This window comes from Scyliorhinus canicula, chromosome 24 (assembly GCF_902713615.1).
Source record: "Scyliorhinus canicula chromosome 24, sScyCan1.1, whole genome shotgun sequence".
Lineage (NCBI taxonomy): Eukaryota > Metazoa > Chordata > Chondrichthyes > Carcharhiniformes > Scyliorhinidae > Scyliorhinus > Scyliorhinus canicula.
The window spans coordinates 20,195,087-20,216,203 of record NC_052169.1 but is presented as its reverse complement, the minus strand read 5'-3'; the positions used below and the strand labels follow the sequence as shown (position 1 = coordinate 20,216,203).

At 44.5% G+C, this 21,117-nt stretch overlaps 1 protein-coding gene across 3 annotated transcripts in view; it reads right to left on the bottom strand.

Annotated features, from left to right (window-relative positions):
• ptpn9a (protein tyrosine phosphatase non-receptor type 9a) overlaps window positions 1-21,117 on the bottom strand; it is a 277,337-nt gene that overhangs the window by 137,869 nt on the left and 118,351 nt on the right. For all 3 annotated transcript variants that reach the window (XM_038784520.1, XM_038784522.1, XM_038784521.1), the window contains one exon: window positions 8,767-8,910. In XM_038784520.1, coding sequence (XP_038640448.1) covers window positions 8,767-8,910 — 144 coding nt within the window. The remainder of the gene's footprint in view (window positions 1-8,766; window positions 8,911-21,117) is intronic.

Below are 21,117 nucleotides of genomic sequence, written 5' to 3'. Positions count from 1 at the left end.
TCCAATGTCTATTTTTGCCTCTCTCTTACCTTTTATATATTGAAAAAAACTCTTCCTACCTTCCTTTATATTACTAGCTAGCGTTCACTCATACTTCATTTTCTCCCCCATTATTGCTTTTTTAAGTTGTCCTCTGCTCGCTTTTAAAGGCTTCCCAACTCTCTGGCTTCCCACTAATCCTCGCCACTTTGTATGCTTTTTCTTTGCTTTTATGCTGTCCTTGGCTTCCCTCGTCAGCATGGCTGCCTTGTCCACTCCTTAGCATGTTTCCTCCTCCTGGGAATGAATTTCTGCAAAAAAAACTCCTGCCATTGCTGTTCCATTGTCTTCCCTGCTCGGCTCCATTTCCTCTTTTAAAAAAAGATTAAAGTACCCAATTCATTTTTTTCAATTACGGGGCAATTTAGCATGGGCCAATCCGCCTAGCTGCACATCTTGGGTTGTGGGGGCAAACCCATGCAAACACGGGGCAAATTTAGATCCCAGCCCTGATCCCCTTGCAGCCATGTCTCTCTGATGCCCACAACATCTACCGGCCAATTTCAATGTGTGCAACAGCTCATTTACCCCTTGTTCCATATACTGCGCACATTTAGGTACAACACCCTCAATCCTGCATTGACCCCTCCCTTTTCACACTTGTCACTTTTTTGTTCTGCCTGAGGGTGATGTTCTTTATTTTGGTTCTCTATTTCCCCTTCAGTTATTACACCTTCCGAGCTCACATTCTGGTCCCCCGCCCCCACCCACCCAACATGCTAGTTTAAAATCCTCCCGAGTGAATCTCGGAAACCTCTCAGCCAGGATATTAGTGCCCCCTCCCGTTTAGATGCAACCCGTCCTTCCTGTATAGGTCCCACCTGCCCCGGAAGAGATCCCAATGGTCCCAATATCTGAAACCCTCCCTTCAGCACCACCAGTTTAGCCACGTGTTTAGCTGCACTATTTCTCCTATTTCTAGCCTCACTGGCACACGGCATAGGGAGTAATCCTGAGATTACAACCCTAGAGGTCCTGCTTTTTAGCTTACTGCCCAAACTCCCTGAACTCGTTCTGCAGGACCTCATCACTCTTCCTGCCCATGTCGTTAGTAGCTATGTGTACCACGACCTCTGGCTGTTCACACTCCTCCTTCAGGATGTCCTGTGTTCATCACGACATCCTTGACCCTGGCACCAGCGAGGCAACAAATAAACCTGTTGGGACCTTTTTTATTATTTTATTGTCAAAGTAGGCTTACATTAACACTTCAATGAAGTTACTGTGAAAAGCCCCTAGTCGCCATATTCCAGCGCCTGTTCTGGTACACAGAGGGAGAATTCAGAATGTCCAAATTACTGAACAGCACGTCTTTCGGGACTTGTGGGAGGAAACCGGAGCACCCAGAAGAAACCCATGCAGACACAGGGAGAACATGAAGACTTCACACAGACACTTGAATTCTGCATCAACAAGCCGAGTTTGTTGTCTATCGCTCTAATAATGATGTGGAGACCAGAATACTAATGAAAAACTCAATGAAACGGAGGAAAGAATCCGAAAAGGTCAAAAATGTTGCTTCCTCAGCCGAAATGTGCGTTCAATCCTTGGAAAACCAGCTGCATGGTATGTCAGAAATCCTGGAGAACCAAGGCCGGAAGAAGAAGAACGCCCAGGTTGTCGGTGTGCCAGAGGTAGTGGAGGGTAATATCACTGTTAAGTTTTTTTGAGAGCTGGCTACCAGTCTTCCTCAAGCTGGATGTGAAGGCTGGGCATTGAAGCTGGAACGGGCATATGGAGCACTTAAAGCTAAAGCAGGACTGGGTGGGGCAAGTTTGCTTTGCTTTGTTTTCGACCAGCAGCAGAGGAGTAGCAATTCTGTTCAATAAAAATGTTCCCTTAAAGGTGGACATTTGTGTAAGGGTAAGAGGGGGGTAGATTTGTGATTAAGGGTCTTCTACATGGACAATCTGTTTCGATAATGAATGTGTATCGCCCTCCAATCATTCCCCGGACTTTGTTACTAAAGTCTTCATGGACTTTGTAGAGCTGGCTTCAGCTAATTCTTTTGTGGGCGGGAATTTTAATTGTGACTTAAATCTCTTCGTGGATAAGCTCCCAGTAACGAGAAATCCACCCACCTTACTGGCAAAGGCGTTGGGTGTCAGTTTGTGAGGAGATGGGATACCTAGGCGTGTGGAGAACACTACATCCTCGATACATCCCATTTTTCTCAGCTTCTCACCAACTTCACATGAGAATTGACTATTTCTTCATGCTTAGAGCAATCCTACATTTGGTATCCTCCTGTTTTAAAGGTAGCATTGTGATCTCTGACCATGCCCCTGTTTTCCTGGAGTTTTTACCCCCCTCCCCCGATCTAGGTCATGGGGCTTCTTTGCATCCCTGCTTAGGGATAAATCCTTTACCACATATTTTTAAGAATTCAAGCTTTTTTTTACTCAGTCAATTTTCTTTCCAAGGCTTATATGCTAGAGGGTTGGTTAGTTCTTGTACAGTCAACAAGAGGCGTAGAATGCTAGAAAGTGTCGGTTGGAAGGTAGATTGGCTGAAGCAGAGCAGTATGGTAGGAACCTCAACCGACAGTTGTTGAGGGAGATTAATGCGACTCGAGTGGCATTTGGTTCCCTGCTGGCTCAACAGGCCGAGAGAAGTTTAAAGTTTGTGAACCAAAAATTGCAGGAGTTTCAGAACAAGCCAAGTAGATATTTGGCTTTCTGCACTAAGAAGAGGGCCGATTCTAGGGCTATCCCCTCTGTACGTGATTCCTGGGGTAATAGATTAATTAAAGCGGTGGACAATAATAAGGCATTTAGGAATTTTTTGTTAAGTCATATAAAACAGGCCAGTCTAGTGATGTACTGACACGTATGGAGCACTTCTTTTCTTCCCTTGAGCTTCCACAGTTTTGGAGGATCAAAATGCTCCTGTCTCTAAAATAAAGGTGACTGTGACTGTTAGAGAGCTCCAACCTGGCAAGTCCCCTGGGCCGGATGGCTTTGGGTGAGTTTAACGACTTGCTGATTAATTGGTATATGTTGTCAGTCATTTGAGGCAGGTCTGCTGATTAACGGAGAAGAAATCATTCCTTTGATTTTGAAGACAGGCAAGAACGCAGAGCAGTGTGCTTCCGATAGGCCAATCTATCAGAAGCACAGCTCTTTTTTTTTTATAAATTTAGAGTACCCAATTAATTTTTTCCAATTAAGAGGCAATTTAGCGTGGCCAATCCACCTACCCTACACGTCTTTTAGGTTGTAGGGGTGAAACCCACGCAAACATGGGGAGAATGTGCAAACTCCACACGGACAGTGGCCCAAAGCTGAATTTAACGTCGGCGCAATGAGGCAGCAATGCTAACCCCGGCCAATCTCGCTTCTGAATGGTGATTTCAAATTGTTGTCTAAAGTGTTGGCATGGCGTTCAGTGGGAATTCTCCCGCTGATCATCCGGTTGGGGATGAGGGTTTTAGACTGGGTTCATAAAGGCTCCAAACAGGGCAGCACGGTGGCCTAGTGGTTAGCATAAACGCCTCACGGCGCTGAGGTCCCAGGTTCGATCCCGGCTCTGGGTCACTGTCCGTGTGGAGTTTGCACATTCTCCCCGTGTCCTGCGTGGCTTTCGCCCCCCACAACCCAAAAATGTGCAGAGTAGGTGGATTGGCCATGCTAAATTGCCCCTTAATTAGAAAAAATAATTGGCTAATCTAAATTTAAAAAAAAAAAAAAATAAAAAAAAAACAAAAAAAAATAAAGGCTCCAAACTATTGCAACAATGTCAGAAGTGGATACCGGTGCTGTATCATAGGCCCATGGTTGGAGTGTTCATAAATAGCTATAGATCTAGGAATTTTGGTTATCCCCCTTGCTGTTCGCACTGGGTATTGAGCCTTTAACGGAGGCTATGAGGCAGGATCCTTTGGTTTTGGGCTGCACAGTGGGAGGACGCAGCAGAAGATAATGCTTTACACTGCCGGTGTGCAGTTTGTGTTGAAGACGGACATCTCAGTTCCTCCCATTATTGAAGTGATAGATAGATTTAGCATTTTCTCCAGTTACAACATTAATTTTACAAAGTCCAAGACTATGCCTGTGGAAGGGCCGAGAGGTAGACCACTCTCCTTGCTAACTTCCCATTCAGGTGGTCCCCTTTGGGGTTTACTTATCTGGGTGTTGTAATTACCCCTCTATTTAGGCAATGGTATGAGGTCAATTTCCCTCAGCTGATTGTTTCTATTAGGTGGGGACCTGACTCGTTAGTCTTCCCTGCCAGTATCGTGGCTGGGTAGGATTGCATTGATTAAGATGAATGTGTTGCCAAGATTACTGTACCCGTTGCAGATGTTGCCAATCTTATTGTCTGCTAAGGTCTTAAAGGAGATCAATGGAATGATCAGCTCGTTCATAGGGAATAAAAATAAACCTTGCTCTCAGGTTCATTTGAAAGCTGGGAGAAATGTTCAATGGTGCCTCCTTGGCATCCTTTGAGCAGCTGTGCCAACAATTTGACATTCCGAGACACTCCTTTTTTAAGTATCTGAATTAGAGACTTTATCCTGATTAACTATGCATCCTGATACTTCTATTTTCTGAGTTCTGCAGAGCCTTAACAAGTTTTAGCATGCTTTATGATATTTTGTGTCCTAGATCCTGTGTGAGTACATTGTTACCTTGCAGCCTTGGGATAGTCATAGATGTTTACAGCATGGAAACAGGCCCTTCGGCCCAGCTTGTCTATGCCGTCCAATTTCTATCACTAAGCTGGTCCCACTTGCCCACATTTGGCCATATCTCTCCATACCCACCCTGCCCACGTAGCTGTCTAACTACTTTTTAAAAGAAAAAATTGTTCCGGCCTCTACCACTGCCTCTGGCAGCCCGTTCCAGATGCTCACCACCCTCTGTGTGAAAACATTTCCCTTCTGGGCTCTTGTATCTCTCCCCTCACCTTAAACCTCTAGTTCTAGACTCCTCTACCTTTGGGGAAAGATGTTGACTATCTACCTGATCTATACTCATTATTTTATCGACCTCTATAAGTTCACCCTTAAGCCTCCTACGCTCCAGGGGAAAAAGTCCCAGCCTATCCAGCCTTTCCTTATAACTCAGACCATCACGTCCTGGTAGCATCCTCGTAAATCTCTCCTGCACTCGTTCTAGTTTAACAATATCCTTCCTATAATAGGGTGGCCAGAACTGAACACAGTATTCCATGTGTGGTCTTATCAATGTCATGTACAACTTCAACAAGACGTCCCAACTCCTCTTGGCAAACAGCATTGATGAAAATGAAATGAAATGAATGAAATGAAAATTGCTTATTGTCACGAGTAGACCTCAATGAAGTTACTGTGAAAAGCCCCTAGTCGCCACATTCCGGCGCCTGTCCGGGGAGGCTGGTACGGGAATCAAACCGTGCTGCTGGCCTGCTTGGTCTGCTTTATAAGCCAGCGATTTAGCCTTGTGAGCTAACCAGCCCCTGGTTTGATGAGGAGACATGTGGTTGTATGTGGGATTTTGCCAACAACATTTCGGTTTGTAACAGAACAAAGGAGACTCCGTTCAAAATACTGCACTGTTTGCACATCACACCGAGTTTAAGACACAGGTTTGGTCCTGCTATCTCCCTGATGTGCCAGATAGTAGAGGGTGATTACATACACCCCATACGGGCTGTGTCCAAATCAATCCCATTGGCCTGGAGCTCGAGATGATATTTGACATGGGCTTGGAATTTGATCTTTGTTCCTATTTCTGGGTCTTCCAGATAGAAGAACTATTGACACTGATGAAAAAAGGCTGTATAACATCCTAACTTTTGCAGCTTGGAAAAAAAAAATGCTCTATTCCTGGATTAGTGACAATTCTCCTTCAATTCAAAATTGGCACAAAACAGTCATGGATTGTATTCCTATGGAATTTCTGACTTCTGTACTCCGTTCGAAGTCTGATACATTCCGTAAAGTGTGGGACCCCGATCTCAAATTTGTAGCCTCTACTCTATCTGACTTGCTCCTGCAATGAGCCAAGTTGCAAGACTTGACTTTGCGTTATGTCATTCTACCATGTTTGCATGGCCTTATCCTCTTCCCACCCCCCCCCCCCATTCTCTGATTGATCGGTTGTGTAATTCGAGACACTAGTTATTAAGATTCTGACATTATGCTGTTTTTCCTCTGTTCTTCTGTTTGTAGAAATAAGTGTTCTGTACTGTACCAGTTTGTGTTTTGAAAATTTGGTGTGTTATCTGTAAAAATAGATTTTCTGTTAATTAATCAGAATCCAAGACAAAGGCTGGATTCACTTGCGGTGTTCCCAGTACTGATTTCACAGCAATGGTGTCTTTAAATGCTAGCACAGACGGCAGAAACATGGTCCACTTTGTGCATGACTGTGTTTTTATTCAGGGCAAAGGGATGGTAGAAGTGAAATCAACAGCTGTGGGAAAGAATTCTTCCTTTGCACATGGCTTATGAATTACTGTGTGGGATCTGAATTTTTGGATACCGTCCAACTGGACTTTAGGCAGTTTGTCTTCATCTCTTGCCTGATCTCCCAAGTGGAGCTGAAAACAGTGGACACACACTCCAGCCTATCTAACTAGGTGCGTGAAAATCAAGACGCACTGAATAGCAATATCGTCTCAGCATCCTTTCCTCAAAAATGTTGGGTAATGTACATACTTGAATTGCTGGTGGTCACGTTATCATCTACAGAAAATGTTACCCTCTCCCTTGCTTCACTGCTTTCCACCCCCTCCCCACAAGCAATGATGGAAACTATTAAAACAGAGAGAAGCTCACAGACAAAAAAATACAAAAACTATCAAATGAGAGGCTGCAATTCCAAACACACTTTATGTTCTTCGAGTTATTCAACTATTTGAAAACTCAAATGTTCATATCTGGCCACTCCCTCAATGCACATTTGGAAAAAAAAAATGAATAACCAAGTTGAAAGGGGGAGGCTAATGCTTAAAAGGTTTAACAGGAGACAAGCTGAGGAAACAGTCATTAGACAACACCAAGTTTGGTCTTGAAAGCCTGATTACTTTAGGAGGAAGTGGAGGAAAGAATGTGGGAAAGCAGGAATGTCACAGCTTTGAGAATAGGCAAAGAGTGAGTCTATTGTTATAATCCCCGTGGAGACCAACAACCTAAAAGTACTCACCAAACCGCAAAAGCAGAAGATACTAACAGACAAGACTTCACTCGTTACATCTTCTAATTTAACAGTTAACTCAACTCAGCATGAATAAAAAATAAATTAAGAAGTAAGTTACATTCAGAAGAAACTATAAATTACCCCTTAAAAAGAATAAAGATCCCATGGATTTACAGGTAGTTTCCCTAACTCATATAGCATATGGTACTCCATCCTTTCACAAAGTCTTTCAACACTTTGTTCCGCAGGTAAAGTTCAGCTCCTTCTCGTCACACAGGATTTGATCAGTGAGCTGCCTCTGACAGCAGCTTTACTCCATCCAAGTTGCATGGACATGGCCATCGCCAAAAGGGCACACCAGTAGAACTTCCTTAGCTGGTTGAAAAGTCTTCATATTCCAGTCTTTTTCGTTGTTCCATACACACATCACGGCCTACCTTTGACCTACTGCTGAAATTTGATCACAGCGCTGTGAGTTTTTAAAAAACCAATCATCTTCGGTTTCCCAAAAATCTAATGTCACAGCCAGGAATTCAAGTTTCCCAGAAACCCGAAGAAGCTTTAGTTACTCTTTCAGTCTCAAAGAGAAAAATAGGCTTTGATACCGAAGTGCAGACAATGGCTTACGCATGCTTCCCCACCCCTTCCACTAGTCTCACAAACAGTTGACTTCATCACACTACAAAATTACTTCATTTCAAAGCAGAAGTCTTATAGGGTAGGAGTTCCTCAGATGACTCGTGAGCATATCTTTTTTAAATATAAATTTAGAGTATCCGATTTCTTTACCAAGTAAGGGGCAATTTAGGGTGGCCAATCCACACACCCTTCACATCTTTGGGTTGTGGGGGTGAGGCCCACGCAGACACGGGGAGACCCACGCAGACACAGGGAGAATGTGCAAACTCTACACAGACAGTGACCTGGGGCTGGGATCGAACTAGGGTCCTCAGCGCCGTGAGGCAGCAGTGCTAACCCACTGCGCCACCATGCCGCCCTTAAACATTAATATTCTGAGCAAAGTGCAACACATACAGAAAAAAAGGAAAACTCCCAGAAAATTGGAGTAATTTTATCGCTTTTCCTTTTGAAAGTAGAGTTAGAGTTAGAAGGCTCCGTGGAACAAAGTGTTAAAGCTTGAACTGAGTTTATTCCATTCTTTCCTCATGTCAGGGTTCAAGGGCCTTTAGCTGCCAGTATCAGCTCTCATTGCTGGAACATATTTGCTGACCACTTCTTAGCAAAAATAATCAACTGGGTGATTATGACGTAACTGCTACATATTTGCATAACCATAAATCCTGCGATGGAGCATGGTACATAAACAAAGCACATCAATGTCCAGGAAAAACAAAAATGCTTACGTGCAACATTAAAGAGGGTTTCTCTATTCGGGATGGCCCTTGTGAAAGTAATCCTTAAAACAAGCTGTTATCATATGTTCATCCACACCCCCTGTTCCAACCATTCCACAAATAGGTTACTCAGTGTATGCAATGCACATCTATTTCCTTCTCAAACGTACACTCACATCATCTGCAAGGCTTCAGAGGTTTGTCAACCTACATCAACTTGCCGTCATTAACAATGATATTCAGCCTACCCGATAACAGTAGAAGAGTTCAATGGCACGATATACGTCAAATTTTCTGGCCATTAGGAATTTGACTGCTGCATTCCAGGAGAGGGGAGAGACGCCATGTTGTGTTGTCCATTTGTTGATCTCCTCAAGGAACTGTTTGGTGGCCTGTAAGACAGACAAAAAATAATTACATTCAGAAGATTAGGGAGGGGGCTTCAGGGGTGAAGAATTGAACTACTGAACACGGTCAGCCAAAAATGAGCTACAAATGCCTAACAAATCCCGCCTCATCATTTTCTATGTTAGGCTTTTGATAAAATGAGTGCATAAAAGAATTTGTAACCCTTCAGTTGATAATAGAACAAGGTTAGTGGCACTATCAGCCCAAATAGACATCCCGGATTGCAAGAAGACAGTGGCATCCCACATCACCTCTCTAAAGCAAGTGCAGAGTACAATGGGACACGGCCAGAATTGGGTCATCCTCCTACTTGGCTGTTGTTGGAGAGGGAGGAAAACAAAAAACCTTCAGCAATGCATAAATTATTGTAACAGCATTTAACATCAAGCAAAGATTCGCAGAACGTGGAGGAACACTATGAACAAGGTCAAATTTACCAGTTTTTAAAAAGAGGCAGGTAAATTCCAAATAGATAAGGAGACTTGGGAGAAAATTTAAAACAGGTCATCATAGTTCAGCAGGAACGCTGCCCATCAGCTCAGCAATAGCTGGAGGCAGACACGAGGATGCTGCAAACAAGCATTGTGAGCACCATCTTACTGTCTCGCTCAATAGCAAAATCCTCCACGAGGTTTTAGACCAAGTGGGAAAGAAACAAGGAAGGAAAACAAGGGTCACTCTTCCCAGCATCATTGTTGCGCATCTCCGATTTCCACTGACCCAAACATTCAAATCAGGCCTTAAGCTCTGGAATCCCAGCCTTAAACCTCTCCAACCTTTCTTTTCTCCTTTGTACATTCTCCCATGTCTGCTTGGGTCTCACCCCCACAACCCAAAAAGATGTGCAGGGTAGACGCTGGTGAGGTCATACCTGGAGTATAGTGTACAGTTTTGGTCTCCTTACCGGAGAAAGGACACACTGGCACTGGAGGGTGTGCAGAGGAGATTCACTAGGTATGGGGTGGGCAAACTACGGCCCGCGGGCCGCATGCGGCCCGCCAAAGGTATTTCTGCGGCCCACCAAGTCATTTAAGAAAAAAAATTTTTTTTAAAAATAAAAAAAAAATTAAAAAAAATTTTTTTTTTTTTAAGGTTAATGGGGGGGGGGGGGGGCTGTTGGGTTACTTACTGGTATAGGGTGGATACATTGACTTGAGTAGGGTGATCATTGCTCGGCACAACGTCGAGGGCCGAAGGGCCTGTTCTGTGCTGTACTGTTCTATGTTCTATATGAGGCGCCCAGAATCATAACCGGGTGAAGTAATTATTTTACTTAATATACTATGCGGCCCTTTGTGAATTGTGAATTTCTGAATGTGGCCCTTGCACGGAAAAGTTTGCCCACCCCTGCACTAGGTTGATTCTGGAGTTGAGTGGATTGGCTTATGAGGAGAGAAAGAATGTTTCCAATGGTGGGGGAGTCCGGAACTAAGGGCCATAGTTTGAGGACAAGCAGTAAACGTTTTAGAACTATAGAATTTACAGTGCAGAAGGAGGCTATTCGGCCCATCCAGTCTTCACCAGCCCTTGGAAAGAACACCCTACTTAAGCCCCTGCCTCCAGCCTATCCCCGTAACCTAGTAACCCGGCCCAACCTTTTTGGACACTCGGGGCACTTTAGCATGGCCAATCCACCTAACCTGCATAGCTTTGGACTGTGGGAGGGAACTGGAGCACCCGGAGGAAACCCACACAAACACGGTGAGGACGTGCAGACTCCGCACAGACAGTGACCCAAGTCGGGAATCGAACGTGGGACCACGGAGCTGTGAAGCAACTGTGCTAACCACTGTGCTACAGTGCTGTCCTCAGGACTCAGGTGAGGAGAAATTTCTTCACCCAGAGAGTGATGAATCTGTGGAATTCACTACCACAGGACGCAGTTGAGGCCAAAACGTTGTGCAAATTTCAAGAAGGAATTAGATAGGAATTCCCATACCAGCCTCCCCGGACAGGCGCCGGAATGTGGCGACTAGGGGCTTTTCACAGTAACTTCATTGAAGCCTACTCGTGACAATAAGCGATTTTCATTTTTCATTTCATTTCAGATATAGCTCTTGGGGCTAAAGGGATCAAGGGATATGGAGGAAGGCAGGATCAGGGTATTGAACTTGATGAACAGCCATATTAAATGGAGGAGCAAGCTTAAAGGGCTGAACGGCCTCCTCCTGCTTCTATTTTCCACATATATTTTTTTTTCTATTTTCTAATAGGGTGGAACTCCAGGATTTTGACCAGCAATGATAAAGGAGCAAAACTATTGGAGCCAGTCTGATGTGAGAGGGTGGAGGGAATTCCTGTAGTGTTGCTGCTCTTGTTCTTCGTAGCGGTGAGCATAGAAGGAGCTGCTGAGGTAAGCAGGATGTCACAATACATTGCGTTTCCTAACATAAGAACAGGGGCCATTCAGCCCCTCGAGCCTGTCCTGCAAGTCAATGAAATCATGGCTGACCTGTGACCTAACTCCATAAACCTGTCTTTGGCCCATATCCCTTAATATGTTTTCTTAACAAAAATCTGTCTATCTCAGATTTAAAATTAACAACTGTTCTAGCTTCAACTACTGTGCGTGGGAGAAGGTTTCAACCTCTACCATTCTTGAGAGTGGAGAAGGTCTTCCCAACATCTCTCTGAATGGTCAACGCCCTAATTTTTAGACTATGCCCACTAGTCTTAGAATCTCCAACAGGTGGAATCTTTATCTATCCTGTTAATATCTTGGATACTTCAGTCAAATCACCCCTGAGCCTTCCACATTCTAGCAAAAATAGGTCTAATTTGAGTAATCTCTCCTTGTAACTCAACCCCTGTAATCCAGGTATCATTTTTGTAAATCTACCCTTGCACTCTGTCCAAGGCCAAAATATCTTCCTGAAGGTGTGGTGCCCAGAACTGCTCACAGTGACTCCAAGTGTGGTCTAACCAGGATTTTGTATTGCTGCAGCAAAGCTTCTGTGTCTTTATATTCCAATCCTCTCGATATAAAGGCTAGCATTAGCCTTTTTAATTATTTTCCAAATTTGTTCCTGGCATTTTAAGGACTATGCACCTGAACCCTCAAGTCTCTTTGGATATCCACTGCACCCAACCTCTTTCCATTGAGAAAGAACCCTGCTCTACCTTTTTTGGTCCAAAATGGACAAACTCACATCCGTGGGGTGCCAGAGTCCTCGAGCCAGAAATCCTCATAACTAGATGTCCTATTGCTTCTCACTGAGGGAAGGAGAGAATTACATGGCTATCTTCTGGAAAGTAAATTAAACTAAGGTCTGCCCCTCCCACACCATCTGATAACATTGCATTAGAGAGAGGATACTGCCTTCTCCACTCCTGAGAGCCAACATACAATACTCCAACAACAAGGCATGACTTGCAAGGAGTAGGAAGGACATAAAGGCATGGAACTCAGACGTTTAAGAAAACAAGTCAGAGGTGTTTTTCTTTAGCACTGCTGCCTCACGGCGCCAAGGACCCGGGGTTCGATCCCGGCACCGGGTCACTGTCCATGGTGGAGTTTGCACACATAATTGGAAATCATAATTGGGTACTCTGAATTAATTTTTTTTTTAAAAGTGTTTTTCTGTGTCTGGTCTGCTAGCAGTTCTGTTGAAGTGTTGCATGAGCCAGGTTCACTAATTCTAAATAACAGATATCAGTATTAGAAATGGTGTATGAATTCCGTCCAATGCGTTGCAGAGACACTATTAAATAAAGAAGATGCTTTCCAAGTTTTGTAGGGCTGGGATTGAGGCATGGGACGATGATGAAAGGGAAGGAAAAAAATCAAATTGTTTATCTTTTTAGGAAAGAATGTAAATCATAAACTAGAAGCTAAAGAAAGACATGCCAGTGCATTTCTGTTAAAGCCAATGTTACTCCCATCGCTGGGAAGTGTATAACTTCCTGTGCCCTTGGGTTCCCAAGGTTAAGCTATATTCATGCCTTTGTGGATTCTGTGGAATCCAAAGCAAAATCTTCAGGCTTACTGCAAGTCTAAATCTCCCTTCGAAAACACAAAACCCTTCTTCAACAACTTCAAAACACAAACATGTCCAAGGTCTCGAGTCCCCACACATTTCTTACAAGTTAATTCATAAAAACATAAATACTTAATACAGGGGGAGCTCATCACATGCCCCCAGGATTTCTGTGGCCCTTGAGCGTTCGATCTGACCTTGGGTCTAAAATTAAGTAGGGCAATAAAGAACGTATTGTCCAGAATCATTTTGAAAAACAAGATTAACTCTCAGTTCTGCTTCCAGCTGTTGCTGCCACAAATGTGTTATGGTGTATAAAATTAAAGAACAAGATTCTATAATGAATTCACTCCTGCTGCCACTAATCCCACTTTCACCACCTCTGGATACGTCATCTGTTTATTTACCTGGCTCATGACCATCGCCTATCACCATCTACACTGTCACAAACCTATTCTTTTGTTCTTTGCTTTGTCCCCTTGTCGGCCTCAGTTTTTGCTTAAAATCTGTTATGTCTCTAATTTTCTCCAGATCTGACAAAAAGCTCATCACAGGCATGAATAGAACTTACCCTCGCTTCTCTCTCCACAGATGTTGCCTGACCCGAGTATTTTCAGCAGTTTCTGACTTTATTTCATACCTGCTCCCCCTTGCATAGAAACAAAGAAAATAGAAGCAGGAGGAGGCCATTAGGCCCTTTGAGCCTGCTCCGCCATTCATTATGATCATGGTTGATCATAGAGTTCAATACCCTGAACCCGCCTTCCCCCCATATCCCTTTAGCCCCAAGAGCTATATCTAATTCCTTCTTAAAATTACAAAATGTTTTGGCCTCAACTACTTTTGTGGCAGCGAATTCCGCAGATTCACCACTTTCTGGGTGAAGAAATTTCTCCTCACCTCAGTCCTAAACGGTTTACCCCTTACCCCAAGTTTTGGACCCCTCCACCATCGGGAAGATTCTTTCTGAATCTACCCTGTTTAATCTTGTTAGCATTTTATAAGTTTCTATGAGACCCCTCTCACTCTTCAAACTCCAATGAATATAATGCTAACCTATTTAGTCTCTCCTCATATGACAGTCCCGCCATCCCAGGAATCAGCCTGGTAAACCTTCGCTGTACTCCCTCCATAGTAAGAACATTCTTCCTCAGATAAGGACACCAAAACCACACACACTACTCCAGGTGTGGCCTCACCAATGCCCTACACAATTGCAGTAAAACGTCTCTATTCCTATACTCAAATCCTCTCACTATGATGGCCAACATGCCATTTGCCTTTTTTACTGCCTGCAGTACCTGCGCGCAAACTTTCAGTGACTGATGCACAAGGTCTCGTTGAGTATCCTCAATTTACACCCATTCAAATAATAATCTGCCTTCCTATTTTTGCGATGCAGCAAACTGTCCAAGATGGAGGTGACAAAGTTAACTTGGGAGGGAAGCATGTTTACGCACCTAGTCACTAGTTATAGGACAACAGTGCTTTTGGCAGACAGTGGATCTCAGGTGCGCGGTCTTGAGCTTACAGCTGTGTCATGACGATGTGTCATGTGCTATGTTTAGCTCATTAGGCTAAATCGCTGGCTTACCAAGCAGGCCAGCAGCACGGTTCGATTCCCGTACCAGCCTCCCCGAACAGGTGCCGAATGTGGCGACTAGGGGCTTTTCACAGTAACTTCATTGAAGCCGACTCGTGACAATAAGCGATTTTCATTTCATTTCATGTGGAACATGAATTGTTTCATTGGCTGGTGTACAAACAGCTAGAACTGCAAAGACACTGTTTTAAAATGGTTGCAGAAATCACCTAATCCACAAATTGGCCATGTTTCTAGAAGCCTCTGAATGTGAATTACCAGGACTCATGTCTATGAGGTTTCCTGATGGACTTCACACCTGTTATTGGCATGACTCTCTGCAAAACACAAGGACAATAGGCCACCAGAGTTCATGACTCCAGAGACTGCAGGGAACAAGGAAGGATGAACAAAACTCATTATATGTAAGGAAGGTGTTTGTAAGGACCCCCTATCTGTTTCAATGACATCTTGATAAGTTTTGACAATAGGAGATCATTAATATAGATTGCCCCCCATTGTGTGGCAATAGCAGCTGTCACCTGATTGGAATCTGACTTGTGAAAAGCTAGGATTATAAGCTTGTCTGTTACTGCAAGAGGGGCCTGCAGAAGATACCGGCAATATTCAAAAGACTACAGAATGTAACATCATCATCTTGTTCTCCCAGCTAGTTTCAATTTCGGGCACCACCTCTTGTTTTTGGAAAACATCGCTGACAGAATTTTAATTGAAAGAAACTTCAAATGTCATGGCATCCATTTTGAAAATGGACGGATTACGTTTTTAAAGAGACTGTCTCCAGAAAAACAACAAGCTCACACCGGCCGTAACACCTGAAAGTTCAAGACCACCAAAGGAATGTCAAAAAGTATATTTCCCTCCCCGTGTCTGCGTGGGTTTCACCCCCACAACCCAAAAGATGTGCAGGATAGGTAGATTGGCCACTCTAAATTGCCCCTTAATTGGAAAAAATAATTGGGTACTCTAAAAATTTTTTTTTTTTTAAAGTTATTTCCCTATTTCTCTTCCCGACTTTTCAATTCCACGTCCTCCACCCTGTAAGCCGATGGGGGGGGGGGGGGGGGGGGGGGGGGGGGGGGGGGGGGGGGGGCAGTGTATGTGGAGAAATCTAGCTGGCTTATTTTTTCACACACCTTTACATACGCTCAAATAAATACATAATTCATACTCTGTTATAGTCAATCTCAGGAGTGGAAAAGAGAGCAATTTATTCATCCCTCTGTACTTGGTTGTAACAACTGTTGCAATGGAAGGAAGGTCTGTCGAGGTCTCTGCAGGTCAGGATTCTGCTGCCCAGTGAGATTTTGCAGGTGTAATCTGTTGATCATCCAACCTTTATCAGTTCTCACCCAATAAAAAAAAGGTATACACAGTGGTGGGGGAAAAAAATAAAAATTCAAAGACCACTTCCATTCCATCTGCAAGCAATTGTTGAGCCCAGTTTCGCAGCACTGGTTCTCAATCCCAGTGAGACAACACACATATTTAATATAGAAACTCTGAGTCACCTTCTAGGGCCACTGAGAGTACAATCTACAAACCGCACATGCTTCGATTTGGGGGATTTAGGGAGATGGTTTCAGTTCCTTTCCTCTCAGGTTTTACACTTGTAATAGTCCAAGGAACTAGCGATATTTTCTCCAGCTCCCATTGCATTTAGCCTTGGAGTTGCAACACTTCGTTCGAGTCTCAATACATTGCATCCTCTATCTTCACCCATTTTCCAGCAACTGATTATAGGCTGGGCAGCACGGTGATGCAGTGAGCAGCACTGCTGCCTCATGGCGTTGAGGTCCCAGGTTCGATCCCGGCTCTGGGTCACTGTCCGTGTGGAGTTTGCACATTCTCCCCGTGTTTGCGTGGGTTTCCTCCCCCACAACCCAAAGATGTGCAGGCTAGGTGGATTGAACACACTAAATTGCCCCTTAATTGGAAAAAATGAATTGGGTACTCGAAAAAAAAATTTTTTTTTTTTTTAAACTGACTATAGGCTGGCAACGGTGAGAATGCCAGGCCATCCTCAGCATAGAACATAAAAGGCAAAAAAATACTGCGGATGGAGAACCAAAACATGAACAGAAAATACTGAGGATACTCAGCAAGTCAGGCAACACCTCTGGAGAGAGAACGAGAGAGATTCATGTTTCAGATCTGTGCAGAACAAAATGTCATAAGGGAAACCTTGATGCCGTTTTCTCTCTCTTTACATTAGATAAAATGCGTGACCTTCTCTTCCAGCTCTTCTCACACCCACACCGGCACCTCATCCCAGAAGACCTCAATCACATTCTTTCAAAATCTAGAGTTTTAAAAATAGTTCTATGAATCGATCCTGATGTCTAAATGTTCCAAAACCAGCTAATTTTTAACGGCTCTGGACCTTTTTAAGAATGACTGAATATTTGCTACTGCGTAAGGGGAGCAAAGCAACACAGTTCCAATGTAACCTAACCAAGGCCTGTAAGAACTGTAGATTTTTATGTCTAAATATCTCAGTGAGCCACACTATGCGCACTTGTAATAGCCTCTTCAGACTAGCTATGGATGTCAATGTTTCACGAGCTACAATCCTGGTGGGTAGGGAGGGAAAGGAAAGAGAAAGCCCTCAGTTTCCTGGGAGATTCAGATCAGTTATCACAAAAGATTTATAGAACTGAATCAGTAGATAATTCATCACTGCAATGTATTACTCCTAATAATTGGAGGAATTAAGGGCTATGGGGAGAATGCTGGGAGGTGGAGTTGAAATGCCCATCAGCCATGATTGAATGGCGGAGTGGACTCGATGGGCCGAATGGCCTTACTTCCACTCCTATGTCTTATGGTCTTATAACTTGTTCACCTCAACATCCAGCACAGGAGAAAAAGACAGGTGGGCTGGCAGTTCCCAGCAAAAACTAAATATGTGCGTCATTCCGCACTCAAGACTTGCAGATTCTTCCTAAACTGGCTATTCGGTATTAATGTTTGCAAACCGCTTTGTAGTAATACAAACTCAAAAGTCTCTTTACCAGGTGCACACTCTCCAGGATGTTTTCATTAGTCACAAACAAACTCATAGGACATCAAATGTAAACTATTTACCGAGGGTCAAAATGGGGGCAGGGAAAGGGACCATTCATTTGACAATGTTGTATGTTGGCCTGTTCAAACTTTACTGGTCAGAAAGCGAACCTGAATTACTGTTAGAACTTCCTGCAAAGAAAGTTCAAAACAACACCCAAGGGTGTTCAAAAAGGGTGAGCAGTACCTGCACAATAACATTCAGAACTAGCCCAACACCCCTTATTCCTTTCTTATTACATTTTTGAAAGGAAAAATGTCTGTCATTCAAGCAAAACATAGTAGATGTGAGGCAGAAATGGGGTTCATCTGTCTGAGTAAGTATTTCTTTTTTTTTTTAAGGGGCAATTTAGCGTGGCCAATCCACCTAACCTGCACATCTTTGGGTTGTGGGGGTGAAACCCACACATACATGGGGAGAATGTGCAAACTCCACACGGACTGTGACCCAGAGCCGGGATTCAAACCCGGATCCTCAGCGCCGCAGCACCAGTGCTATCCACTTCGCCACATGCCACTCCCTGGGTAAGTACTTCTAAAGCATCACATTGTCCATCTCGCTAGTCCCAACAACATTCTCAAATTTACTGGAAGAAAAGTAGGCTCTAGTGCTCAGAATATGGCCAAATCACAGCTAAATAGTTTACAGCTAAATGCTTTCATGTGATCAGAATCCTCACAAACTATTGTTTCATTTATTGATTTTTAAATTTATAGTACCCAATTATTATTATTTTTTCAATTAAGGGGCAATTTAGTGTGGCCAATCCATCTAACTTGCACATCTTTGGGCTGTGGGGGAGAATGTGCAAACTCCACACACAGTGATCCTAGGCTGGGATCGGACCTGGGTCCTCAGCGCCGTAGGACGCAGTGCTAACCACTGTGCTGCTTGCAAACTATCGTTTTATATTCCTTTCCTCCCCGACTCCCCGTGTGCAACATTTTCCAGGAGGAGTTGACACTTTCAATTCTCAGGGAAACAGGATGTTCCCTTGCAACAGAAATGCAATGTTGCGCATAACACGGGACGGGATTCCTCAACGCTGTCGCGTTTTACGACGGCACAAACGGACTGCTCCCACGACTAATTCTGGCCCCTTAGGGGGCCAGCATGGTGCTGGAGCGGTTCGCGCTCCACTGCCTCCCCCTCATCCCCTTACAGGGTGGAGGAGGTGGAATTGAAAAGTCGGGAAGAAAAATAGGGAAATATACCTTTTGACATTCCTTTGGTGGTCTTGAACTTTCAGGTTTGTGCCGCTCCATAAGCAGATCCCGGCGCGAACTGTTCGCCACGGGATCCGTGCATGCGCAGTGGCACCGGCGCCAACGCGCACATGCGCAGTGGCCTCCTTCAACGCACCGGCCCTGACGCAACACGGCGCAGGACTACAGGGGCCGGCGCGTAGGAAAGGAGGCCCCCAGCCACAGAGGCTGGCCCGCCAATTGGTGGGCCCCAATCGCGGGCCAGGACTCATCGGGACCCCCCCCCCCCTTCCCTCCAAAGGCCACCACCCGACCGTAACACGCCGAGATCCCGCCGGCCCGGAGTAGGTTAAAAAATCCGTCGGTGGGACTCGGCTCTTTTCTTACAGCCGCTCGGCCCATCCGGGCTGGACAATCGGTGGGCTGGCCGAGTACAGTGGCCTGCGACTGGCGCCGCTCCAACCACACCGGCGCCAATTCTCCGCTCTGTGGAGAATCGCATACCGGCGTCGGGGCGGCGTAGCGTGATTCACGCGGCCCGCCGGCGATTCTCCGACCCGACGTGGGGTCAGAGATTCCCACCCAGGATCTCACTTGTTCCAACAGCATCCCCAAGGGTGTTTAAACAGTTCCTTAATAAAGCAGACAGGGCCTATGTTTAACATCTCATCAGAAAGACGTCACCATTGAGACTGATCAAATGTCATTCAAAGTAGTTTTATTTTTGTTTTGACATGTCTGGCAGTTCTTCCACATTCAGGCTCCAAATGGATGACCGTATAGGAGTGACAACTCAGGCTCCGATTGCAAATCCTCTAAAAAAAAGCACAGTTCACTGAACCATGCTTGAACCAGGAGAAACAAAGCAACCCATTTATCAAATGTCTCATTGAACGGACAAAGAAAGCAGATGCAGGAGAGGGAGGGGCGTGTCTTGCATGAAAGAACAAGCGATATGCACCTGAAACAAATTTAAAAGTTTCGCCCTTGCAAAATAGGACAGCAATTACAACAGTAAAAGGTCTCTGCAAAATCATTACAGAAACACTGTATTTGCAGTATTGAAATGATTAAGCGTTAAGCTACCATAGGTAAAATAAGAGTTTCATTCATTTGTTGTCTCCGCTGATGATTTCTAAGAATTTAGTCATAAAGAAAAAGTCCACACTGCACACCGATGTACAAAGCCACAGATAGTGATCGACCCTGCACAGGCGAAGCAATAAAGCACCAGTGATTGTACACCACCACAACCTCAACTTCTAGCACATGCACGGTGGCTCCTGGGTATTATTAAAACAGTTGCTGCTGCATTTTACAGACGTTGCTCGCTTCACAAGGCAGGCATGAAGTCATTCATAAAAAGAACCACAACTCAGCACTTCCAAATCACAAAACAGCAGACACGGAAGAGCACCATGGGCTTCCAAGATTGTGGATTCAGATTGGCATCTAATTCTGACTTTTGTGAGCTAACTGCAGAGGATATTGATATGACTTTCAGAATACCTTTCAGCAGCTTCTGTGTAAGTGATAGGAGGTCATGCTGGCTAGTTTTTGGAAGATGTGGGAACCTGTTTTTAATGCCCAGTTTTACAGTCACATCAGGAGAGTGTATTTGGTGCACTGGTGTCACAACAGTGTTGGGATGTACACAAGTCACCAGGTAGACAATCACTGGAAGCCAAACAAAGGTAGAGTTTTCTCCAGTTGTCAACCATAAGAGCGAAGGTCACATCTTAGTCAACTGCCTGCCTTTTTGGTTAGGTGGTGTGCTGCAGATAGGGAGGGTGCACAACATCGGAACTGTGACTGAGAAAAGCATCTCAGGGTGCTTAGGAGCTCCTGTGACTGGCAAATTAAACAGGAGTGATGTCTAACAGTTATCTGAATCCAGAAATTAAACTTTCTAGAGGTAACTCATAAAGTTAGCACATTCTCCCAGTGTCTGCATGGGTCTCACTCCCACAACCCAAAGATGTGCAGGATAGATGAATTTGCCGCAGTAAATTTCCCCTAAATTAGAAAGAAAATGAATTGGATACTCGTAATGATCATCCATGGGCAGCAGGGTAGCACAGTGGTTAGCACTGTTGCTTCACAGAGCCAGGGACCCGGGTTCGAATCCCGGCTTGGGTCACTGTGCAGAGTCTGCATGTTCTCCCCGTGTCTCCGTGGGTTTCCTCCGGGTGCTCCGGTTTCCTCCCACAGTCCAAAGATGTGAAGGTTAGGTGGTTTGGCCGTGATAAAGTTGAGGCAGCACGGTAGCATGGTGGTTAGCATAAATGCTTCACAGCTCCAGGGTCCCAGGTTCGATTCCCGGCTGGCTCACTGTCTGT